This window comes from Chelmon rostratus, chromosome 13, assembly GCF_017976325.1.
Source record: "Chelmon rostratus isolate fCheRos1 chromosome 13, fCheRos1.pri, whole genome shotgun sequence".
Taxonomy (NCBI): domain Eukaryota; kingdom Metazoa; phylum Chordata; class Actinopteri; order Chaetodontiformes; family Chaetodontidae; genus Chelmon; species Chelmon rostratus.
Genome location: NC_055670.1, coordinates 8,240,925 through 8,267,600, shown reverse-complemented (window position 1 = coordinate 8,267,600; position 26,676 = coordinate 8,240,925). Strand labels below are relative to the sequence as shown.

At 49.4% G+C, this 26,676-nt stretch overlaps 1 protein-coding gene across 3 annotated transcripts in view; it reads right to left on the bottom strand.

Annotated features, from left to right (window-relative positions):
* Positions 1 to 26,676, bottom strand: part of si:dkey-100n23.5 (cyclic AMP receptor-like protein A) — a 43,842-nt gene that overhangs the window by 10,901 nt on the left and 6,265 nt on the right. For all 3 annotated transcript variants that reach the window (XM_041951410.1, XM_041951411.1, XM_041951412.1), the window contains 8 exons: positions 26,105 to 26,161; positions 25,955 to 26,015; positions 23,601 to 23,688; positions 20,542 to 20,631; positions 19,997 to 20,035; positions 15,395 to 15,473; positions 12,755 to 12,802; positions 7,849 to 7,931 (listed from right to left, as the gene is read on the bottom strand). In XM_041951410.1, the coding sequence (XP_041807344.1) occupies positions 7,849 to 7,931; positions 12,755 to 12,802; positions 15,395 to 15,473; positions 19,997 to 20,035; positions 20,542 to 20,631; positions 23,601 to 23,688; positions 25,955 to 26,015; positions 26,105 to 26,161 (545 nt within the window). The remainder of the gene's footprint in view (positions 1 to 7,848; positions 7,932 to 12,754; positions 12,803 to 15,394; positions 15,474 to 19,996; positions 20,036 to 20,541; positions 20,632 to 23,600; positions 23,689 to 25,954; positions 26,016 to 26,104; positions 26,162 to 26,676) is intronic.

Genomic DNA, 26,676 nt, shown 5'->3' with positions numbered 1-26,676 from the left:
GTGTGCGTCTGCCTTTCTGTGTGTGTGTGTGTGTGCATGTGTGTTTCTCTGACAGCGCAGCGGTGAGAGTGAGTGGGTCTGTGTGAAGGGGGGCTATTTCTGGCGTCTCATTTTTTTTTCCTGCTGCCGCAAAGAAATGCGATCGGCGTCCGGGAAACGAGAGCTGGCAGCAAGCAATCATCTGCCTGCCACACACACACACACACACACACACACACACACACACACACACACACACACACACAGCACCTCGCAGTGCCGAGCAACACGCGCCATGGCAACGGAACAGCCGCAATTAGAGGCGAAGAGCCTTTCCCCTCCATCGAGGGAGAGACGGAGAGCGAAATGAAAGGAAGAAAGAAAGAGCGGGCGAGAGAGAAAGAAAGAGAGACAGGAAGGGAGGGGGGGTGGGGGTTGGGGAGGGCGGAGAAACGGCACTGCACAGGAAGGAGAGAGGGAGAGTGGAAGAGGAAAGGAGAACACGATAAAGAGGTGAGAATCTGCGAGAGTGAGGCTGTGAAGGGGAACGAGGGCCGAGAGCGATGGAGGAGGAGGAGGAAGAGGACAGAGGAGGGGAAAGGGCTGAAGGAGTGAGGCTGAATGGAAAAGACTAAAAAGCAGAGGAGGCAGAGAGCGCGGGAGAGGAGGAGGAGGAGGAGGAGAGATATCCAAAAAGACAGATTGCAAGACATGAGCGAGACAAACAAAAGAGATTACGTGCGAGAGAAACCAAGATAAGGCGTGGGGGGGGGGGGCGAGGAGGTTAGATAGAGAGAGAAGGGAGAGATGGAGAGACGGGTGGAGGCGTGCAGTAGCGGGAGGGGGGGCCGGCTGTTTCTCCTGTGTGAGCCGGGCTAATGAAAGATGAATGAGGGAGGCAGTGGTGGGAAGGAGAGTGTGGCTGCGGGCGATGCCTGGCTGAGCTGCTGTGCGTGTGTGTGCATGTGTGTGTGTTTGTCAGGGCTCGTGTGTGCGGCGTAGCCGAGCGAGTCTCACAGTTGGCCGACCGGTGTTGGACAACAGGGATGACATTGTGTATACTGTACGACTCCGGAGCGGACGGTCAACAACAATAAACACACACGCGTGCTCACACACGTACAGACGCGGGCACGTGCAGCTTTGAGGCTGCTGCCACCTGTAAGCATGCAGTCAATCATTAGCACTCGCACGGCGCCTCGGAGCCTCGCTCACTTATTCAGACCTTCCATCTATCATGCTGTCAGTCACTCTTTGAACCCGTCTCACTCTCTCTCTCGCCCTCCAGATTCGGTGCAAAATCCTTCATCCTGTGCCGCTCCCCATCTCTTCCAATATCCCACCCTGCCAGTCCGTACCACTTTCCAGCCATCAGTTTCCCCACCTCCCTCTGTCAGAGTTCACCTCTTCGTCCGCGTCTAATTGTTGTGCCGCGCATCCTCAAAGCTGTTACCGTAACGGCATGGCCGAAAACTCCTTCCCAAGAGTGGAGGGCGACCAGACAGAGAAGTCATCCTGACCCCGATCACACTTCCTCCTCTCTCCGACTGACTGCCTGACTTCATTTTTTTTTTTTTTCCTCCAGACGAATCACATGCTTCGCGGTGCCAAAACAAGGCCCTAGTGCTGCTGCTGACAGCAAATCTGAACTTTGACTAAAAGGCATAATTCTGCCAAAATGAGCATAATCTTTCAAATCCGTGTGAGGTCAGAATGAGATTCACAACTCTTTTCAACTCCCTTAAGGTTTTGCTGTGTCCAAATATGGCAGCTTATTGAAGCCAAGGAGATGCTGTGATATCAAACTCCATTTCTGAGAATGAAGTGCGTAGGACAAATTGCTGGTGCACTATAGAGGGATTTATATACCACCTGTGGTGATAATGTACAGCTTGCCTGTAGTCTTCAGAAAGCTTTTAGAGAACAAAGACAAGAAATGGCCACAATTTAATAAAGTCCAGTTATGCTTCATGAAGCTTTGGTAGCCTTTTATCAAATCCGAATCCTTCAAAGCATGATGAGATCTTTTCCGCTTTAACTTTGAACAATTTTAAGCAGCAAAGTTATAAATAACTATATTCAACCAGGAGAAACCTGACCTGTGGTTCAAAAGGTTCTGTTAGCTGTTCACTTCACTACTGTGCATGTGTGGTGGCCTTCAGGGCAGCAAAGACAAGCCTTCCGTTGTTCAGTGACAACATGTGATCAGCCACTCAAATGTGCATAAGCTCTAATGCTTGTGAAGTATCTATGGCGCAGTATGGATGGGGACACGTGAATGATCTACTTTGATCACGGGGTCAAGATGGGGATAACTGTCACAGCTGAGGGTATGACTCCCATTATACACCCACAGACGCACAGCACACACACACACACACACACATTTTTTGGCCAATCGTCTGTGCGAACATTTCACCAAATATTTCTGGAATCAGGCTGAAACACACAAACACAGACACAAGCATGTGAGCGCATGCACACCTGCACGAGTGCGCGCGCGCGCACACACACACACACACACTCGCTAACAGACAAAGAGGCACACACAGACCCTGGGGGATGAAGCGGCTAACGTTCACCAACAGAATAAAACCCAAACAAAGAGACATCCTGTTTCCTGGAACACAACACCACTCAACCCTCTGTGTTGGAAGCAGCCAGTAAACACATACGCGCACACACACACACACACACACATAAGCATGCACACACAAAATCTGTTCATTGAAGATCGCCGCGCATGTGTTTCCGTGCGGCCTGATTCATGTGGCGGCGTGTGTCTGTGTGTCCAGCGATGCCACTGGCTGTGCCTTCGAGTGTCGGTGCACGTGAGTTTATCCTTGCGAGTGGCTGTGGCTAGAAGTGTGTGCGTGTGTGTGAGAGACAGAGAGGAGGGAGGGCGAGCAGATGATAGAGTAGGCTTTAGCGATTCCCTGGAGTGTGAGGCAGCGTTTACGGCACTCTCAGAGCAGCCAGAGTGATGAATATTTAAAGACGTGCCTGAAAGAGCAGAGGGAGGGGGAGCAGGGTGTGTGTGTGTGTGTGTGTGTGCGTGCGTTTGTGTTTGCACGCGCCTGTGAATGTGCGCACATGTGTGTGTGAGACGGAGGTTATCTGGTATCTCCTACAGCATTTCCATGTGCTTGTGTACGCCACATGCATGTACATGAATGTATGTATGTGCCTATATGTGCCTGTATGCAGTTTGTGTGTCGGTGTATGCGTCTTTATGGCTTATATGTACGTATATAGGGACTTGTAGGTCTGCATATAGTTTATTTGCCTGCATGTGTGTGTTAATGTTTGTATTTCTGTGTATGAGCATGCCTATATGCCTGTAACCAATGTGTGATTAAATATGAGTATTTTATGTATGCATATTGATTTCCATGCATGCAAATATATGTTTATTATCGTGTCTGTATATGTCCGCTGTGTGTGTGGGTGTGGGTGTGTGTGTGTGTGTGTGTGTGTGTGTGTGTGTGGGTGTCCAGCCTCCACGCGGGTGCCTGCCCTGTGTGTGTTTGCACTTCGCACCGCTCTGTAGGCCAGCTCTCTGTCTCGCTAAATGGGGATGAATAGCGGAGCGCCGCTGCTGCACAACGGGAGACGAATGGCTACGGGGCTCTCCGTCTCCAGTTACACACCGATCACTGCCTGAGACGCCAAAGCACAAGTGCACACACATGGGCACACACAGCAGGCATGGTCATATATCCACCTAAATATTATCTAGGCCACACAGCCACATGTGGCTGAGCTATCACACAGGCAATCAGGGTGTTCAAAGAGCATGACATGTGACACCACGGACATCTTTGATTGATAAAGGTTTGTGTTATCTGCGTGAAAATAAGGGAGAGAAAGAGTCTGAATAATGAGAACATCGAACCCGACGGTTCGAGCAGTCCCTCTAAGTGCTTTCTTGATGTGCTAAGTTCTAGTGTGCGAAATTATAATCAAATTCGGCTAATCCTGACTGAGCCCAGTCATGGAAACCTGGAATCACTCCTGCAAAGATTAGAGATCAAAGCAACATGGAAAGGAGGAGAAACGGTAGAGTTTTGCCGCCAAATCTGAAAAAAATAAATAAATAAATCACATACCTGCAAGCTATATCAGGTTCAAAACTTATTTTAGTAAACAGGCCAATGCTGCCACTCTCATACAGTAAATTGAATGTGAAGAGATAGATAAATAAAAAAGGCTTGGAGACAAATAAAGATGAGAGTTGGAACCTTGCATACTGCCTTTCAGCATCTGAGGAGCTCACTTGTTCAAGTAAACAAAATACAACACAAAAGATATTAGGGTATACAGTACAAACCACACACCAGCCTACACGCATCGAGGCACAAACACACATCCCCGCGCGCTGAATGCAAGATATTCCGAGAGGCGTAGAGGCAGGAACGGAAGGAAGGGAGTGAAGAAAGGAAAGAGAAAGCAGGAGTGTGTGAGAGAGAGAGAGAAAGAGCGCATCCTGGGATGCAGAATGCCAAATACAGTGAGATAAGAGTTAATGTATCCCCCCCTACCCCCCCCTTCATCCCTCCCGTTTGGCTCGCTCTTTTCTTCCTCCCTACATCCATCCCTCCCTCCCTCCCTCCTCCTCCTCCTCCTCCGCCTCCTCCCCGTTTGCTTTGAGGGATGAATAATAACTGCTGCTCTGAGATTTCCTCCCTCGTTTTTCAAAGCGCAGAACGGAGATGGGGAAGGTCTGCCTGGCCCGGGTTGCGCGTGCGGGCGCACACACAAAAAGCGCAGGCACACACCGAAACACACACGCAGACGCACGCACACACTGTCTTGTTCTCGCTGCTTGCCTGGAGCAGGAAAATCAGATCTCCTCCAGAGAAGGGGGGGGGGGGTTAGGCGCTGTAGGGAGCCCATCCAAAAATCCGCTGCAAGCACATATAGGCCTATACACCACAAAACCCACACGCTGCATTGAGGGAAACCAAGAATAACTCGGAGGATGCAAGCTGCCTCCTGGAGCGACAGGGTGAACTCAAGGTTACAGACACATCACCGGTTCAAGCCCCGCTGCCAGGGCCAATCCGTCCGCGCAGAGGCAACCTTCTGCAGGGAACGTAACCCCAATTGCTCGAAGGCAACCAGCTCTCCTGCCATGTGCTTTGCTCTGGTTTGGCCTTCTAGACAAAGCCTGAAAGAAGAGCAAAAAAAAAAAAAAGACGCTGAACAGGGATGCCGATTTCTCCCCGCTTGGTGTCAAAAGGGGAAAAGGGGAGGAGGGGGGTGGGCGGTTGTTTAAGGAGAGCAAAAAGCCCTCGTAAAAGACGAGCAGGCTGTCCAGGAGGAGCGCTTGCACGTCAAGCCGCGACGTGCGGCAGAAATCGGCGGCTAGGTTCCGGGGAGAGGGCTTATTTATGCAAACAGGCGTACAAGCGCGCACAGTAGGAATCTAGACAAGCCTTGTAAACAAACACACACCCACACCATAAAGCACACAGGGGAGGCGATGTGAGAAGCAGACTGTGAAAACTCTAGTTGTGCCCGGGCAGTGCTCGCACGCACGCGTGCACGCACACACACACACACGCACACACACACACGCAAAGAGCTGAGAGAGAGTGAAGTGGCAGAGAGGGAGCGAAAAGAAGGACAAAGAGGGAGAGAGAGGAGGAGAAGGAGGAGGGATAAGTGCGAAGGTGTGAGTGTCTGGTGCTACTTTTGTGTTGCCAAATGAGGGCAAAAGAGAGAGAGAGAGAGCGAGAGAGAAAGAGAGAGAGAGAGACGTGGTAAAATGATGTATAATGACTCGTCCATGCATGTGTGCGAGCGCGGGCGAGGAAAAGTAGGAGCGCTTTCCCATTTCAATTCGCAACAGCTGGTGTCGAATTAACACATTTACCAGTGTGCATTTGGAACAGATTAAAATTGTGTGTGGCGTGTGACTGCGTGTGTGTGCGTGTGCGTGTTTGTGTGTGTGTGTGGTAGCAGATGAGGGCCAAAAACAAGAGTGTGTTTGTGTGTGGGAGTGTCTGTGTATTAACGCAATGGATCAGGGCAGGGAGAAATGGTAGGGAGAGAGAGAGAGCAGCAGAGAGGGATCCAGATTGAGAGAGAGAGAGAGAGAGGGAGCGAGAGAGAGAGAGAGAGAGAGAGAGAGAGCTCTACCCAAAGGCTTTAGCTGCTGCCCTGGGCCGTCTCTCTAAGCCCTGTTTAGGAGGCTTTGGAGCTCAGATAGAAATAATCCCCCACTCAGACACACACACACGCTAGGCATGCACACACAAAATAAAAACGCACGCGCACACATGCACACACACACACACACACACACAACCACACGAGCATGCCAGACAGACATGCAAAAAGCACACACTCAAGTCGAGGCGGACAAACAAGTGCGCACACACGCACGTAGGCGCACGCACACGCGGCAACAAGCAGCGACAGCACATTCGCCTTGACACGAAACCAACCACCCGCCTACACACACACACACACACACACACACATACAGAAACACACACACTAAGGCTGTCTGCCGTGCGCAGCTTCCGCACGGCAGAGCACAGCGACATCGGCACGGCACCGTGACAAACACTTTACACACTCCAGCACTCAGCAGAGGGGAGGGAAGGAGAAAGAGGGGAGGAGGCGGAGGAGGATATGAGCTGGAGGGGGTGGGGGGGGGGCAGGGGAAGAGGGAGAGGAGGCTAACAAATTAATAGGAGCCGGAGATATATACAGCCAGCGCCGCCGCTGCTGGTGGTGGTGGAGGAGGAGGAGGAGGAGGAGGAGGTGGAGGACGACGACGAGAGAGCAATTCATTCCCGTTTTCTCCTTGTTCGCTCTCTGGAGAAAGGCAGAGCGGAGCGGAGCGGAGTGAGAGAGCGAGAGCGTGTTTGCTCAAGAGAGGGAGGGAGAGAGAGAGAGAGAGAGAGAGGGCTTTGTGTGGCAGAGGAGAGGAAAAGTGGAGGAGGAGGAGGAGGAGGTGGGGAAGTGACACAAAAAAAGCAAGAGGAGAAAGACAGAGAACCCAAGCAAGGAAGTGTGGAAATAAGCGGGACATAACAAAGATGTTTTGAGCGGAAAAGAGGAAGAGAAAGTGACATCAAGGGAGGGAAGGAAGGAAGGAGGGAGTGAAGAGAGGGAGGGAAGGAGAGGAGGGTGGTTTTGGGGTTAGCGCAGGATGCAGTTTGTCATCTTCATCAGCCGACAGTCGGGGCACGGGAGGAGGAGGGGGGGGCTGGAATGGATGGAGAGGTGAAGGAGGAGGAGGAGAGGGCGAAGGGGGGTTGGTGGTGGTGGTGGGCGGTGTTTAAGCAGAGCCTTTGAGAGACGTTGACCCTGTAATTGACCTGTGTCTCCGCCTACATCGCCGTGGCGACAAGCAGAGCCGCCGCAGCTAATCACTTAGTAACCCTGACCTGTCAATCACACCGCTTCCACGTGGAGGAGGGGAGGGAGGAAAGAGCGGTAGCAAATGAAAGAAAGCGGGAGAGGGGGGAGAGAGAGATAGAGGGAGAGAGAGAGCGGGAGTAATAACAGCGCCGGGGTTATCATTTACTGGACCACCCGCCTCCTCCCACCAGCCCTCAGCCGACGAAGCCCTGGTTTAAAAAAAGCCAATAAAATGCTCTGTGCCTCCAACACACACACGAGCAATCTCCTTTAGTGTTCGTGCTACAGAGAGGGCGAAGCTTTCTGAGAGTTCAGATAAGAGCGAGCAAGAGAGACGGACGGGAAAGGCAGAGCGGGAAGGAGGAAGAGGAGGAGGAGGAGGAGGTGGCAGGTTGAGAGGAGATGAGATAGTAGCGCGAGAGAAGCCAACATGCAAATAAAACAACAGAGCGCAGAGCCAATGAGCTGTAAAGGCGTGTGCGTGCGTGTTACCTGTTGATGAGGGGGAAGATAGACACCAGCAGGTAAACGGAGGGGTACCACTTCAACGGCTTGATCTCCTCAGCCAAGGAAACCTGGAGGAGAGGAAAGTGACTAATGACCCACGTAGAGAAACTGAAAGCTCACATTAACACGTTTGTCTTTCTATCTCTCGCTCTCTGTCACACATACACACACGTGCGCACACACACACGCATACAAGCACGCGCGCGCACACACACACACACAACTCTTAACTGGAAGATCAGTGCACTGAGGCAAACAACAAAGGGCAATTAAAACCTAATAAAATATTAACCTGCTGATAATACGCAATATCCACACAGTTATGAGGAGAAACGGGGATGATTCCAATTAAAATGGAAGCCAATACTTTGGCGTAACGTGAACGGGGTGAATTCAATATCTGTGCGAGCAGGCAGGAAGACTGAGAGATGCGGCAGCGGCTAAAAGTCGAGGAGGGGGAGAGCCTGGCGGTGGAGAGCTTTTACAAGCCGTTATCTAATTCCCAGGAGAGGAGGACTCTTGCGTCCGGAAGAGGCTGAGAAGCGCGGCCCCTGGATCGATTTTCTGCGCTGCACTGCCCCCTCCCCTCACCTCCCCTCCCTCCTCTGGGCTAGGACGCAGTAGCCGAGCCAGCGCAAAGCCCCTCTGTCTCGCTCTCTCTCTCTCTCACACACACACACACAGAGTCGGTGCCAGGAGGCAGGCCCACAAGCTGTGGTCTCTACCCCCACATGCTGGAAATTAATTACTCACAAGAAAGACCCCGAGGCATGCAAGCTCTAACGCAGGCATTTTAAACAATTCAAATGAAAATCACGAGAGCCCCCCGGTGGTATTTTATCTTGTGTGTGTGTGTACGTGTGCGCTTAGCGGGGGGGGGGGGTACTGACTATAAGAGCCAAGTTTCCATCATGTAACGTATGCTGGCTGTGTGTGATCAACAGAATGGAGACCGCGGTCAAAGTCCCACATGGCAGTGTGGAACTGTGCAACCCAAACGCAAACATTAAGCTTTACCCTATTAATGTCTATCAAAATGGGAAGCTCTGACACCAGTGATCGTGTCAAGCTCTGCCTATTATCATCTCAAAAAGTGTGTGTGTGTGTGTGTGTGTGTGTGTGTGTGTGTGTGTGTACGCGGGGAAGAATGCATCATTGGGAGAGAGGGAACGGGCAAGCCATGGGAGATTTGTGGGTGTATGAGCCACTGTGTGCATATTCTTTAGGGGGAAAAGCCGTTCCAGAAATTGGGTCTGAAAGTCTGCACGGAGCCAGTGATCTCAGATAAAATTTAGGTGAGGTGCAGAGACAGGCATTTGAGGAATTCCAGCTCGCAAGAGACAGGATGTGGAAAAGTAGTGGAGGAGGAGGAGGAAGAGCGCGGCTAAAGAGCCTCGTGTTTTTAATCACAGTCCTCCCGTGTCAGAGGCCCCTGCGCTGCTCGGGAAGCAGAGGGGAATGAAACCGTAATTATGTGCGGCGGGCGCAGCGGTCCTGACGTTAATGACGCACGCTAGATTACAGACGGTTATCAGGAGCAGCCCACCCCCTTCACCACCCACCGCACGCACCCTCACTCGCAGAGAAAACCATACGCTAAAAATACCAGCTGCAGACGTCCCCAAATGCTCTTCAGGATCAAATTCAAGGACTTTTCAAAAGGTTTTTTAGAGTGAAATTCAAGGACTAAAACTTCATCTCAAATTTCATTAAATTTCATAAATAAATGTTTTTCCATGAGCCACAGACAGTTCTCATCAACTGTTGACATCTGCTGCAGCATGAACACAAATATCCATCACAGGGTTTTTCCTCAAGATGCAGATTCTTTTAAGGAAAGAGGTCAGATGGGAAGTCTTTAAAAAAAGAAAAAGAAAAATGGAAATCGAAACTCTGAGCTAAGCAAACTTCACTGGCTGAGGAAGACCGTGTAATACAGCTGAAAGTTCCGGAACAACTGTAAAGTGGTGGCGGTGACATTGTTCTCACAGCTAAAATGCTGTGTTTCAATTAGTTTTAAAATAGAATACTTTCAGATATCTTCAAATACGTTGACGGCCTCATTTGCTTTTCTTAAATCCGCCAAGATTTTCAAGACAGGCGAAACCCAAAAGCAGTAAAAAAACAGAGGTAAGCCGGCAGCTCAACAAAAGAAGGTGTGTGCATTTGGTCAAAGCCACGCGTCCTGCTAACCGTCCTCGCAGCTCACCTGCGGCGAGGATGCTCTCGGGGATGTTGGCGATACGTGAAAGTAAAACCCGTCCTGTCAGTGAGGATGCACATGTGCAGAGGTGACACTCGCCCAGAAACACGGCTGCGCACGCGCACATGCATACAGGCACACGAGTAGACACTTCACATTGTGACTCAAGGCAAAGCTTGTGTGGATCAGTAAACAAACACCCTGGGAAGATAACGAACAAGCAGCTCGCTGTTTGCTCAGCCAGCTTTGTTGCTACCCGACGGGACTGAGCTGCTGTGTGTGCAGTTGTGCAAATGTGTTTAAAGGTGTGTGTGTGTGTGTGTGTATGTGTATGTGTGTGTATGTGTGTGTGTGCGTGCGTGCGTGCGTGGCTTGACTCTAACACCTCTTTCGAGCATCCTCTTGCTGACCTGTGCTGCTGCAAGACCTTGCGGTGCATGTGTGTGTAGCCATGCCTGACCACAAACAAATTGCTCGAGACACACAACGATGCGTCACAACCATGTGACTGACAGCCCTGATAACTGCCAGCACTAGTTATGCACGTCATCACTCCAGCCAGACACACACACACACACACACACACACACACACACACACACACACACACACACACACACACACACACACACACACACACTGATAGAGGGGGAGGGGGATGGTGCCAGGCTGAGTCAGAGAGAGAAAAAAAAGATCGAGAATGGTGAACGCAGGAAACTACACACAAAAAGCAAAGCGTGCATGTGTGTGTGTGTATGTATGTGAGTGTGTGTGCAGCACAGTAACAGAGAACATGTGAGGTGAGGAGGGAGGGAGATGTGCCGTGTGAATGGAAATCATCAGAGCCAGCGGTCTTCAGACACCCAGCAGGAATCGCTTTCTCTAGTTTACACCTGCTGCTACACACACACACACACACACAGACAGCACACACACACAGACAGCACACACACACACGGCACACACACACACACACACACACACACACACACACACACAGAGCACAGATATGAACCGGAGCTCACTGGCTTGGCAAGCAGAATCGGGGAGGCTGTTGTTGTTGTTTTAAAGCATCGCAGCGCGTGCATAAACTCTCATAAATATTCATGTCCATGAACCTGGCTTGCTGCTTTATTCATGCTGGGTATGAGTACAAGAGCGAGGGAGACAGAGGGAGGGAGAAAGAGAGCGAGAAAGAAAGAGAGGAGGGGGGGAAAGAGAGAGAGCGCAAAGTGGAAGGCAGGGAGAAAAACAGATGGAAGCGAGGAAAGCGACTCGGAAAGAGAAATACGAGGAAACGGAGAGTGTGATAAAAACCACTGCTGACTTATTTACACCCTGAGCTACACATAGCAATTAGCCCACATGAACGTGTGTGTGCGTGTTGCTGCCACATATTCATGCGCACACACGTCACCGGTGGGGGTTACGCCAGTTCAGTGTGCAGTAATTACATCTGCCACTTAGGGGCAGCATCTACATAACCTTAACCCTAACCTGCCCTCCGCACCTCACCCCGCAGGGTGGAGGAGGTGCAACGACGGAGCGGAGGAGACGGAGGACGGGCGAGGTCACTAAAAGCGAGACAACTCGGGATTGCTGCCTTTAACTTTTCATGAGTGGTGCTGTGACACCGATCACCCTCGTGGAGGATGCTTTTGACGTGGATCTGCAGGCTTTACATTTTAATGATTTGGCGTCTAGCTGTGCACAACGTGTGGGCAGGTAAACGTTTAGAGACTTGCTGGAGGACAACATGCAGAGGAGAGAGAAGAAGCACATCCCAGAACCAGCAATTTACAAGAAATCCATTATTTCATTTAAAGGGATGCTCTAGCAACATGGTACTGCACTTCCTTAAAACTTATGGGACTTACAAGACATGCATTTAAAAAAAATGTTTTCAATCAAAGCAGCAGAGGCCAAGATATCCTGACTTTCAGTTCCTCATATGGCTCAAGCACTGAAAACTCTGCATCCTCTATTTCCCACAATGCAATCAATAACCTCTTTATTGTTACACCCTTCCTGTCCACATCTTGCAAGTTCCACTCTCTCAGTCCCATGCAGGCCCTCTGTTCAGCAGAAATTTGCTGTCTCTAAGACCATGCCAAGAAAAGCCTGATGACTTCACAAGGGTCACTTTTCTCAGGCTCGGGAGGACTTCACCGGATAGCTTCGGAAAAACCAGCCAAGCCTACGCTCGAGTAAAATCAGTGGAGAGCCCCTTAAAGCTAAGAAGAAAAAGACATCACAATTCCAAAAAGAAGCAGCCAACTCTCTCCCAAATCAATATTCTCTTTCTCCATTCCCCCATTCCCCTGCTCCTCGTGTCCTATTTCTCCCATCTGACGTCTCTCGGCATGAATACATTTTACAGGTAGCTTTTTCTGTTTCCTCTTCTGTCCCCTTCTGTTTCAGTGAGGTCCGCAGCAGAGGCGCCACAGTCCCCAAATACAAAACACACGTATGCACATAGTCATGCACAGGAAGACACGCACAGTATGAGGTGCAAGTGTCACAAGGTCAAATTACTTCCTGCTGCTTGACACCTACCCAGCGTGACCGCAAGAGTTAATCCTGCACACATCCTAATCCTCACGCTCAGTGTGTATGCATGTGCGTGTGTGTGTGTGTGTGTGTGTGTGTGTGTGTGTTGAGAAATGCAATGGTCAGACAGGCCATTACCTTTCGTCTCTCTCTCTCTGGGTTGAAAGTTCCCCGCCACGACTGCATCTGTGCAGAAAAGACACAAAATGGAAAGAAAAGGTCAGGGCAGTTACGGTGGCCAAAAAAAACAACAGAGTTGTGATTGGATCGTTTAAATCAGTTAGTTTTTCCTCGACAGCATCGGCGTTAGATGTAGAGGTCTGTGCCTGCGGTGACAAGCGACTGTCACACCAATGCATTATCCCTCCAACTCCTCTTCCATCCCGCCGAAACTGCCTAATTCACAGCAGAGTGCGGAGCTTAGAGGCAGAGGGGAGCACTTAAACAGCTCCCAGCATCGCACAAAGAGAGGCAACAGATCAGCTCCAGTGCGCACAATATGACACGAGGAAGAAGAAGAAAAAGCAAAGGGTGCACAGAAAGGGGAGATTTTTTTTAGAAGAAGTGTTAAAGAAAAGGGAAAAAGTGGAGCAAACATGGCAGAACTGAGCTCTCCGGAGAGAACGTGGGAATACTTTTCACTCAGTCTCCTCTCTCGGGGGAGTGCAGGGAAAATGTCAACAGACACGCGCAGGAACACACACACACAAACACTCGCAATCACATGCACGAGACCGAGATTTGTAACGGTGGGGTAGGGGCGGGGGGCCATAGGAAGCCAGAGGCTTTATGTAACCCAAGACATCAGAGACAAATCTCTGGAGGCCCGGAGTGAGCTTCACACGCACACACACAAAGAGGCGGCATGAACGATACGCGCTAACAGCTCTTCTGTTCTGCTATTTATTAACTCAATGTTGCCATGGTTTCTCCGCGCTGACGTGACTGTCATTGTAAATCTATGTGTGACCATGGTGTGTTCGTGCAGCGCAACACACACACAAAAAAGGATAGCCCTTTGGTTCGACTGAACTCGCTCCAGAGCAGCCCTTTGCCGTCCAGCTGAGCACCACGATCCATCAAAATCAACATACACCGATAATAAGTGGCAATATCATTAGGCTCCGGCCAGGTCTCCAGCGCACATACGTGGCTTTTGTTGCAAACTCTATTAAGACGTGCCACCGAAAGTCAAGCAATTCAGCCAGTTAAGTGTCGAGGCGTGACGCTTAGGAGGGAAGGAGTGGGCATGAACAGATCGCATCCATAAAACAAACACACCACCACACTCCCAGACCTCTCTGTCTGCCCTGATAATGACTCATTAGCTTTCAAATCCCTCTAGTTAGTATGAGCTCACACAGTCGCTCAGAATGAGTCCGTGTTTTTCTAAATCATCTTGGTGTAAATGACTTGGACTTGGTAAACTAATGAGAAATAGAGTTGTTCTCTCCCACGATCCTCCCTCTCGCTCTCCCCCGGTCTGGTCTCTGGAAAGCGGAGAAACTTCTCCGTCCAGCTAACATCCCACCTCTCTTCACTCAGCCGGCGCGTCTTTATCCCTTTCCCCATTGCGTCGCCACCTACCCTGCTTTCAAAGCTTTTGAAATTCTTTCAAGTGAGACAGCCTGCAGCTGAAAAGAGATAAGGCTTGAGCTCTTCATAAATATGATAGAGAAAGCAAAACGGCAGCGAGAAGGGGGAGAGACATGGAGGCAGAGAGGAGGGGGGGGACGGAGAGAGAGCGACGGAGACAGACGGAGGTGGGAAGGAGAAGAGAGGGAGAGGGAAAACAAGAAAGGTGGAAAACAGAGATACAGAGCGAGACAGGAGGTGGAGGGAGAGACAGCTGAATGCTGTGAGCTGAATGAGTTATGAGATGCAGATTGCGAAGCGGCTACATTCATTCATTCTCTTTATCACACTCATGATAAAGAGCCGTGCAGTCTTTTCCTTTCCCTTCCCTTCAGCTACCTGCTGTCTGTCTCTGGTCTCGTCCGTCTGCAGCCCGGCTATCTCTGAATCTGTCTCACCGTGCCATTGTTCACTCTTCCACCCAAACAAAGAAAGCCGGCATTCACGACGACAACTCATTGCGAGCCTGATGTGATTCATCAAATGCAAAACGAGGGCGAAGAAGGATCGGGCTAAAGCCACATCTTATATTGCTAAAACACAAGTCTGCCAGCGCCCTTCCGCTGGTGCTGCAGCCACATCGAGCGGTGTCGTCAGATCAGGGGAATGGCAGCTATGTGAACTTTGTGGAATGCTGCCTCTGGGCTCCTACTGCACCCTTACAATGGAAAAGCACGGAGCAACAAAGACTTCAGCTAAGTGGTAAATCAATTAATCAACTTCTTATCTACACAAATGGACTGTTTAGGGTACAATACAGCCATCACACGAGCACAGAGAGCCTGTGGTCTTCAAACAGCTTCCCGACTGACAGTCCAAAAATCCAATTTACAATCATATAAAGCAGTAAATCCTCATTTGAGTAGCTGGGAAAAGTGAACTTTGGACATTTTGTGCTTAATAAATAAAAGCCACTATGGCGTTAGAGTTTCAACAGATTTTTCTTGACTCTCTATTTTCACAAGAACAGAAGTATGCGAACACAAACGGCAATCCTGTCTGAGCCCTCAGAGCTGTCAGCTTTCGCTTTAATGTCACTTTTCTAAAAGGTCACAATGCATTTGGATTTAGCTAAATTGCCACTGTCTTGGGCTGCTGCTGCTGCTGCTGCTGCTGCAGACTGGACGCATGCTGAGCACTCACCCTCTCATTGGCCACGCAGATGATCCTGGCGTAGCAGCAGATCATCAGGAAAATGAGGCTGAACAGGGGCACGTACCATCTGCAAAGCACAAACACGAGCGGGTAGTAAGAAAACTCCAAATGAGCGATGACATTAAAAGATCATTCCTGTTGTTTTGTCTGTGAGGGTTGTTTTTCTTTGGCCTCCTTGTAGTCCTGCTTCAGGAGGAGAAACAGGAGGTTGTGGAGTACACTTTAGGCCAAAGGAAAATGTCACATAAAGAAGAAAAAAAAAAACACATTTCATTTCTAAATCCACACATGCAGTGTCATATATCCTAATAAAGTTTATTGCATGACATGTCATAGTAGCATACTAGGAGATCAGTGATGATATATCAGGGCTGTCTAAGCAGATTAGACCACAGAAACTCATTTAATAAGGTTTCCCCTGCAGGTGTAATATGAGAAGGCCGTCAGATAAGTTTTGGTGTAGACCTGTACAAAAGGTGATGTTTCACCTACAGCAAAATAATTGTTATTCAGCCTTTAAATTGTCTTGCTGTTCTGTTTTAAACATGAAACAATCCTCATTTTGCTCATGTCCCCACATGTAAGTACATTTATGCACAGGTTAGACTGTTTAGCGGGTGGGCAGCATTATTGTAAATAGCTGATGTATGGAGGACACACACGATGCACGAACACAACCAGCACAGAGTGGAATACGCCTGACTCAGCACCTCTGGCCCTTACTGCACATAGTTTCAGTGAGTAGAGAGCGAGGGGGACAAAGAACAAAAGATAATGCCACCAAAGTCACAACACCGGAAATGCATTGGATTCCTACGGGATGAAGGGTTGACAATCAGGGGAGGCACGGGGGAGAAAAATAACATGTCAGGTATTTCTGAGCGGATGAAAGAGAGCGAGACGAGCGAGGGAAACGGGGGTGATGGCTTTGTTGGAATGGCAGCCTTGTGTTGCGCAACCTCTTGGGAGGTGATGTAAGCTCCGAGGAGTTTCAGCCTCTCCCTGTAATCATGAAACGGGCCTTTGTCTCGCTTTGATAGACAGGTTCCTGGCCACCACGGCTCTGTTCAGCCTCAGTAACTCTGAGCAGACGAGACCGCGCTGTGCGACAGCCAAGTCCTCCGGAGCACCTGGCACAGGCTGGGAGGCTCTGGCCAAATGCACCTATGTGATACACATACTGGATCGTGCAAAGGAAGAACATCAAGAGTAATTATAAGCCTAATCACGATCCAGAGGCGAAGAAAATCAGCCGACACTCAAAACAGAGAGACTGAATCGGTCTCTGACCCATAAATACACACATGGTTTCAGAGGAAAATGGACTGGGAATAAATGTCCAACACTGCTCCTGAAAAGTCCTTGGTGTGTGCTAAAAACTGCAACTTTGACAGCATCTAAAAAGGCAAATATTAGGTCCTTGGCCTAATTTAACTTTGTCCACACTTGTCTTCCAAGCCTGAGGGTTGAAAAAAAAAATCTCACTGATCATTATCAAATTAAACTTTTTATTGGCAGGGGAATCCAAAACAGTAGGCGTTTGTTTCACAGCAGGAAACGGGGAACAGCCGCTTTACACATCATGTTCTTTCACATCTTGTAGGGAACATCGATATACAAAGAACAACCTCTTTGAACATGTGCGCGAGTGCATGTGTGTGTGCGCATCTGCGCAGGTTCAATAACGGCATGGGACAATGATGAAAGCGTTTCATGGGGAGACCTGCGCGAACGTCACCTCGGTGTGATTTAATAACCCGCTCTCCGGAATAAACAGCGTCCAATTACACCAGCGCACGTCCCGCTAATGATGGAGAGACGAGATGGGGGGTGGGTGAGTTGGTGGAGAGGGGAAAGGAGGGGGTGGCCTTTTTAACGATAGCGTGGGGGGGCTGCGGGGAGGAGAGAATGACGGGCGGCAGCTACAAAGTGCTCTAATTAGCATGATAATGATCTGCCATTAGAGTCCGCTGTGCTCTACAGCTGAGCACTACCCGGAGAGAGAGCGAGAGCGAGGGCGAGAGCGAGAGCGAAGGAGATGGGAGGGAAAGAATGAGAGAGGGAGAGAGAGAGAGAATGAAATGGAGGCAGAGAGAGGGAAAATTCAGAGTGGACAGGGGATGATAAAAGTGAAGACAAGAACAGAGGTGAGGATGGAAAGGTGCATGTATGACTGCAGATTGTGGGTCAGGACCAGAAAGAGCAGGGACAAGAAAGAGGCATCGGGTGATTAAAAGACAGGGAGAGCGATAAGGTCAGGGTGAGAATGAAAGGAATAGCAGAAAGAAGCTGCAGCCATCAGATCGACTTGGGAAGGATGGATAGAAAGACGGATAACCACAGAGGGGTTTTGAGAGGACAAGAGTGAGCAAGTGTGGAAGCCTGAAACTGACAGAAAAGAAAGATCATCACAGACGAGCAGAGATTCAATCTCTTTGCCTCAGCCCGGCCTTCCCTCCAGCACCGCTCTGAAGTGAAGAATGAGGCTTGGACGAAAGGAGCCTTAATTGAAGTGCATGGTAGGAGGCGAGAGTGCGGCAGGGGCACGCACGCGCTGGTTAGCGCGCAGCTAACACGGCCGTCGACTTTGAACAACAAGATCCTGCAGCTGAGTGAAAGATCACGATTTACCTGTTCGACCACTTAGGCAGAGACGGGGCGACCCGAGAGCCAGAAAGGGAGGAGCAGGGAGTGCAGGTTGTCTCTCACCGCATGCACTAATGTGAAAGGTGAAAGGCAACAAGATGCACGGGTCTCCAGCCAAACTGCTGTTCGCTTTGAAACGAGTTTGTAATGGCTTTAACATGCAAACCACAACATCGCCAGTTTGAATCGTCTGGGGATCTTTGTGCGTGTCATTCCCCATCTCTCTCTCTCTCGTCATTTTCCTGTTATCAGTTTGCTTTGAACTAGGCATGAAATTCCCAAAGAGATCGCTTTTGGTACATCTCTGGGAACCATGAATGTCTGTACTAAACTTTGATCTGCTGGTGGCACTAGACAAAAGGGCAGCTAGTCTTTGGGATTCATCCTCTGGGTACCCTGAATATCTGTAATGAATGTTATCCAAAAATTGTCAAGACATGCTATTAAAAAAACAAAAGATGCCTTCTCATGGTGGCGCCAGAGGAAAAATCAGAGCATCACTAAAATTGCTGGGATTCATCCTGCGGGGACCACAAATGTACGTGCAAAATCCCATGAAATTCATCAATTAATCTTGGGAAATTTCCATCTAGACCAAAGAAGCGGACGGGCCGACCAGCGACTCCCACAGCTCGCTAGCTCACTATAAGCACCATGGTAATTATAAGCTTTCACGTTTGGATGTAATTCTCTAAGTTTTTCGGTGCTACGTCTGACCGGGGCCCACGACACACACCGACGGGGACCTCTAAGAGCGGTGACTCAGCTAAGCTTGAGTGCTTCCAATTGCTGACTCAACCCCTGAAATTCTGCACCTCCATCACAAAACGCTGTCCTCTGCTTTTCATTCTCCTTCCTCTTTCATCCCCTTGCACACCCTCCTCCTCCGAGCCTCCCCTGCCTCCTCCGTCCTGTCGGCGCGCTTCGCTGAACTCTGATGAAGACACACTACGGGGCGTGGGCAGAGACGAGGGCAATCTATTTCTCTCACTCTCCTCTTCTTCCCGTACCGCTATGCCGCCCCTCTTTCCTTCTCCTGCTGAGTAATTCCCCGTCTCTCTAACTGTACCCCTTATGTCTCCCCTCCCACCTTTTCCACTTTTCACCTTTAATACTAAAACCTCTGCTCTCCTGCGCCTTTTCCCAGCACGCTGTCAGCAGGGCACGTGTGTTCGAGCCGATGCGTTCTTCCTTAACGGGTGCTGCCTTGGCCTCTAATCTCTCGTCTGGTTTGATGTAATTAGAGCTAATGAAGATTCCCTGATCCTCTGAGCAGCTCGTCCCCCTGGGCCACGACAGCATGGAAAACTAGAAAGAGCCGGGGAGCAGAGGAGCACTGATAAAACAGACACAGGCTCGTTTAGCACAGCTGATAGCACTGTGTTGTTCTGCGCGAGTGTGTGCGTGTGTGTGAGTGTTTGTCTCTGTGTGAGTCGGCCTGTGTGTGTGCATGCTTATTTGTTTTGAAAGATTGATTCCCTGCTGATGCTGCGAGCAGCAACGCGATTACCTTGGCTCATAGCGAAGTGTTGTTGTGTGCATGTGCGTGTGTGTGTGTGGCTGAGCGTCTGCGCCGGGGATTGGCAGAGCCCTCGCAGACTTAGGGCCAGTTGCAGAAAGCAGTCGACAGGCATAATCCTTCATAGCCGTCCTAAACACTTAAATACACAGTGTAGCAACTCCCCTAAATCTGACAAGGCAGAGGCAGACACAGGCACATCCATATGTGCACCCGCATGTGCAAGCACACACACACACACACACTCACACACAGACGCGCACACACACATCTTGGCCTCGCACCAACAGGGAAAAAACCCTGCAGGCTCCCCTGACATGCAACCCTTCACATTTCCCCGCAGAGACAGCCCTCCTCCCCGCTCCACCTCCCCATCTCCCCCAGTGAGGGAAGCTTTGATGCCGGCGCTGAAAGGGTCTACTTACATCCCAAATCTCCAGGCTACGTGATCGTCTGTGATCCAGCTGGGGGAAGAGAGAGAGAGAGAGAGAGAGAGAGAGAGAGCGATGAGGGGGTTACAAAGGAAAGGGAGAGCGGAAGAGAGACTTGTGTGACTGCGGAGGGGAAAAGCTGTGCAGCTGTAGCTATTAATAAGCCGAGAGTGGAAAGAGAGAGCCGAGCCCGGAGATTAAGGCTCTGTCCCAATTCTCATTCCACCGCCTCCTCTCCTCGGCCTCTTCCCCTTTTCCTCACCCCTTTAACTACCCTCCAAACAAATAATGGCCTACCTTTTCCCCACAAGAACTGGAGAGTCTGAGGGGGCGTTTTACTTTTCAAAGATGTGCTGATAATTGCCAATTTTGATCGCATAAAATCTTATGAGGGAAGGAGCCCTTCTAGAGCTGGAATGAGGCCAGTGCTGTGGCCCTCCTTGAAAAAAAAAGACATTTAGCGGAAAATATGCTGTCGCTGGCTGAGAAAAAAAAATACATAAAAATGATGCAGTAGCTGGACGGTTGGCTGTACTCACCACCAGGCCCCCGCGGGGCCATAGTAACCCTTTAGCAGCGGCAAAGAGGCCATGACCAGAGGCACCCCCCACGCCATCAGATGGTACAACCTGATAAAAGGCAGACATTTATTTCATTATGTGCACCAAGACTGGGGAGCTTTTCCCCTGAGAGAAAAACCCTATAACTAAATCAATTCTTTTCTCCTTCAGCTCATCCCTTTGTTGGCACTCAAATCGGGGTCATTTTTCAGGTGCAGACAAATGCCTATACAGCCAGACTGCCAATTACTCATGGTAATATAAACCATAATTACCCCTCACTGTTGTGGAAAAGATGATTTGCAGAGATGTCTGCATCAAAACCACAAACAGGACGCGGATTCCCACTCAGCGGGTGCTGGTGACTACGGGATTTGAACACAAAGCTGACTAGATACGAAAAAAAATCGAGTTTTTTCACTTTAAACTGCCAAAGTTTGTAAGGAGAAGGGTTTAGAACACCTGTGTGACAGCTTTCTAAGAATTTGAAAAATCTCAATCACTGAACAGCCCTCTGTGTGTGTGTGTGTGTGTGTGTGAGACAGATGAGGTGTGTGCTCCAGTGTCTTGGGCATTGGTGTCGGCGTCGATACTTTATAGAGCGTACAGCGTCGTCCGGTCAATTGAGTGGAAGTCCTGCCCTGACTTGTTCCAAGTGCGGTCAATCGAGCGGTGGCGACACGGCTGACACACACTCAATCCCTCTCCAGTTGTGCACCACACACACACAGACCCACACTTTCTCATTTTTATTTCACGGGGGCACACTGTATCCCCCACTCTGCCCCCATCTGATAGACAGCAGCGTGAGAGCGTGTGGGCGGTGAGAAAGAGAGACGGCCGGTGGTTTAAATAGAAGAGAATAACGAGTGGAAAAGAGATATAGGAAATGCATAGATCCACAGAGAGAGAGAGAGAGAGAGAGCGTTTAGACCAAACACAATAGGGAGTGTGAGGCGAAGGGAAAACGAGGGAGAAAGGGGAGAAAAAGGAAATGCTGAAAGGGCTGAAAAAGCGACGGTAACTGAGAGAGTGAAAGAGCAAAAGAGAGAACAAGAGCGGGAGAAAGAGAGAGAGACATTAAGAGAGAGAGAGAGAGAGAGAGAGAGAGAGCGTGGTGGTGGGAGGAGAGATACAAATGGTGAAATCAGTGCTGCCAGTCTGTGGTGTGACGATTGGTGCAGGGGGGGCTTGTCAGGAAATCAATGTCGAGAGCTCACAGACCCACAGACACACACACACATACATACACACACGCGCTGCAGCACATACCCCACACACTCGCAGCGCTTTGAGAGGGAGATGACGAGGTCCGGAGCTGCGCGCAACATGGGATTAATGAGGCACAGCAGGACTGCTACGCGCTCGGCATTTCACACACCTGCACGCACACACCCACGCACGTGCAGCCACGCGCGCGCACACCTCATGTAGAAACCTCTCTCGGGGCTCAATCTCATTTCTCGCCGTCTCACGCCGCTCGCCTGAATCCGTCCTTCGAGCGCACACAAACACACGCGCGCACACACAAACACACTTCCCATCGTTTCTTGCATCCACTTCAATCACTCTTAGATCATCCAGCCTCCGTTCTCCATCTCCTCTGGCGATTTGTTCATTTATAAACCATCACACTGTGCCGTCACTCTGCGTGTGTGCGCGTTGGTGTGTGTGTGAGAGAGAGGGTGGGAGGTTGGGTTAGGGGGCTGAGGGGTAATTGTGCATGCATGCAAAGCCACATACCCACCCGCCTAAACACATACAGCTTAACTATGTACAGTCAATACACGACAACCCCCCGATGCACTGACTTCGCCTCGCTCTAACCCATTAAGCGTGTTTATTTCTGGCTGCTGTTTTTCTTCATCATGTGTGACCTGCACCACAGAAAAATACAGGCACATCATCCTCCCACCCAGTCCCTCTGGACCCACGAGACGTACCCAGCTGACAAGGCTCTGACGTGAGCCAAATTTGGCCCCCTAGACTGCCCCCTTTCCTGCTGCCATAAAGCCGTCTTCTCCTGAGTTATACCGCCATTATATCGTCTGGCTTATTGCTAATCAATGCAAGGAGGCTCCCGGGGGGGTCGGAGGGGTACCTTGCTTTACCGGCCCAACCCCTCGAGGGGTAAATGAGTTGTGCACACCCAAACACATCTACAGGATACAACCATGAACAATCGACTTGCGAAACAGAGTTGGCGCTAACTTGTTAAAGCGATCTTTTCCGCCCACAGAGCGCATACATTCTTTTTTCTTTTTTTTTTTTTAAGAATATGTGTTTGTGTCACAAAGCTCCGCACGAGGCAGAGAAAATGAGAAAATATCTCACACGCACACACAAGCAAATTCACACTCGTGTCGTGGAGAGTGCTCATGGGAGTTTGAGCGACAGAAACATAGAGCCACAAAGCGTGAAGAAGGGTGTGCACGCACACACACAGACACACACACACACACACTTAACGGCTGACACTCACTCCCTTTTCAATTAGAGCGTCGGCTGGCTGGAACAGAAAAGGAGGAGGAGGAGGAGGAGGAGGGTGGAGGGGCTGTCAATGCTCTGCGGGGAGACACATGCTCTGGCAGACCAAACACATGCACATACACACACATAAACACACGCGCAGAGGGGAATGGCCGCAACAAGACAAGAGGCAAATACGCATTCAAAGGGAAACACAGAGGTGGACACAGAGACAGAAAAGGACCTGTATGGGCATGTTGAGTTTAAATAATTAGTCTATTAATTGATTAGTGGACCAGCAGAAAAAAAATTGGCAACTATTTTATTAATCAATTTTTAAAAATGAAAATGTTTATCATTCTCTGGTTCCAGCTGGTAGTAAATCCTCACATTGGTGACAACGTGAGGATTTACTACTTTTCTCAGTTTTAAAACACTGTAAATTCAACATCTTTGGGGTTTGGACTGTGAGTTGGACAAAACAAGACATCTGAAATCAAAAAATATTGAAAAAAAATAATGTGTAAATCAACCAATCAATGATGGGAATAATTAAGTCCCCTACTCACATCTCATATCTGTTGGTGCTTACTTCTCTGACCAGGTTGAGGTACAGGTTCAGTGTGATGAGGCAAACCCAGGCCAAGGCACTCCAGTCTGCACACACATACAGAAAGACAATAAGGTCAAACCACAAAACAGCTCCTGCACGACACACGCGCATATCCACAACCGTGAGTCCGAACACACATGTATGTATGAGAGTGTGTGTGTGTGTGTGTGTGTGTGTGTGTGTGTGTGTGTGTGTGTGTGTGTGTGTGTGTGTGCGTGTGCGTGTGTGTGTTCCACTTTTTGATAAATGAAGGCATATTCTGCAGTAATATGAGGGAAACCTGTGGCTTAGCGTGATGGATGAGAGGGGGGAGCGCGGAGAGAGATAATGATGAACTGTGGAAAAGCAGAGGGAGATAAGGCGAGGGTGAGGGCGGGGGAGGAAGAAAACAGAAAGAGGAGGAGGGGAGCGGAGTGTGGGGGTGGGGGACGGGGGACGGAGTGGACCAGTATGACTGTAAAGAAACTGAAAAAAGAAATGAAGAAAGGGAAAGGGAGGCGAAGTCAGCCGAGGGAAGAAAAAAAGAACGTATTTTAGCGAGACAAGAGAGTCTAGAAAGCTCGCTTCCCTTTTTCTGCCCTCATATTCAGCCCATTTCCTTTGTGTGTGTGTGTGTCTGTCTGTCTCTGTGTGTGCGTGTGTGCATATCTGTTGACAAGACAGGCAGGGCTGGTCGTCACAATGATGGATTCTCTGAGCCACATACTCAGCTTACTCAGTTTCACACAACAAACGCCCCACACATGCACACACAGATATACAAAACACACACACACACACACACACACACACACACACACTCCTTTTACACTCAGTGAACCTTTAGGAACAGAGTGCAGTGACTAAGGGAAAAAAAAGGCTGGCTGTCTATATCATTATCACACTAAATCACTGTCAAAGCAACAGCAAACGCATCTTGCATAACCAGACAGCAGCCCGAGCTTTGCTGTAACTTGACGACGCACAGCTCAGCTCCACCACCTGTCCTGACGCTGCCCCTGCTACCATCTTCCTCCATTTCAAACGCATTTCATAAAATTTTATTGGTCGGAGTTAAAAGCAGAGCCGCGCTACGCAGCTCCCACTAGACTCGACGCTTCGCAACAGAACAAAGTGCCCGTTCAGCCGGTGTTTATGTACGGCCGTTTGTCCTCAGCGTGAGGATCCTCGTGATAAACCGAGGTGACAGGCACCCACCCCTGCAGCACTAACTCACTGCCCATTACCCCGTATCCGTCTGAGTGTGTGTGTGTGTGTGTGTGTGCTTGTTTGCCGGCCTGCGAGGCTGTCATATTAGCAGCCAGTCCTGACTAAGAATCCTTATGCTAATCAAGGTTAAAGCAGCCGTAATTGAAAAAAATGCCAGCAATGCAAATAAGAAACATGACTTTTAATGTAAAAACAACCCTGCCTCGTCAATCCAAATCACAAATAACTCGTGCCTATATCCCCAAAATTGAAAACCTGTGGATGTGCATGATTAATCCACGTGAAAAGCCGGAGTCCTGCGCTGTCATTGGAGGACAATCATCTCCTCATACAGGGAGCGGTGATGAAACACTGAGGCGTCAGGTTTGAGGGTGGCACGGTGAATGCATTGTGCTCGACTCCCAAGTGTTGCACCATCGTCTCGGGCGTGGTATTCTTCGTATGGGTGTGTTAGAGCTTCAAAAGGATGTGCAAGTTTAACCAGTGTGTAACCACCCTTGACAAATGATGCATATCCAGGACTTCAGGATAGAACGCACAGGCCGAGCTGACGAAATGAATGCAATAAAATACGGGAGGATAGGCTATTAAACGTATAAAACAGCCTGCGCATTAAAATTATACCGATACCATGAGACAGAATAAACATAAATCCACTGTTAAATGCAACAGAAAGCATATAACTACAGATATCATGTACAGTAAGCTATGATGAGAAAAATAAGACAAAAGAAAGCTGGATTCATCATTAACCTTTTCATCAGCATTGCTGAGGACTGAAGTCTGGCAATAGCAGTGATTTCACAACTATATATCTAAAAAACATTCATCATTTTCAAAAAGCTCAGTCTCTAGCTTGCATCTCCTCCGCAAACAACTCCCCACAATGCATTTCCAAAAGCCCTGGGTGAAGGATGGTGCTATAAACTGCAACGATCAGCGTCAAGGCGCAGTCTGCTCTCAAGCCAAAAAACAAAACGACAAAGCAATATTATTTTCCACCGTGATATATGATGTTGAATCTTTGCTCCTTCCTTGCTGGTTTACTCAACACTGTTGTTAAAAGTGTCCCAATGAGGAATTAATGGAGATTTGTCTTACCAAAGTACGTCAGCCACCAGGCCTGGAAGTCGCAAAGCGATCCCTCTGGATGTGACTCGCCCTGGGGAAGGAAGGACGGACAGCACATTTTCACAAACTGTCCGAAAAAGACAGCGTGTGTGTTTAACGAAAGCAGCAAGAGTAACTCACCATGACATACGCTACGCTGTCAAAGAAGGCAGCTACAGTCAGGCTGAGAATCATCTTCTGCACAGTGAAAATGAGAGGAAGACATGAGGAGGGAATCTCTAACAAAACGGCCCTTGTAAATATCCTAGTGCATTTAAATTCACCTAGAGAGAAGGGAAAATTACACATCAAATGATGGCTGGTGTGGCACCTCAGTGACAACTCAGTGAAAATATCACAGAGTCATTATATCATATATGCAATAAATCAATAACCTGTGCATGACAGAAGTTTGAGAGGGTACAAACTGTTGCCGTGGTAGGTACATAAAGAGACAGAATGATACACACACACGCCCAAACGCACACACAAGTTCACACATATACGCAGCCCTTGATCAATTTGTGTCCAGCAATGACCCTGTCAAGGCTAGAGAGGAGCAGGACGAGGAGGAGGAGGAGGAACAGGAGACAGAAAAAGAACGCAGGAGGGCCAGAGAGCACCGACGAATATTGACTGACGGATAACCTTTGTACAGGGATGGAGGTGAGGTGGGGGTTTATGTTGTGTCAGAGGAGGAGGGGAGGAGGAAG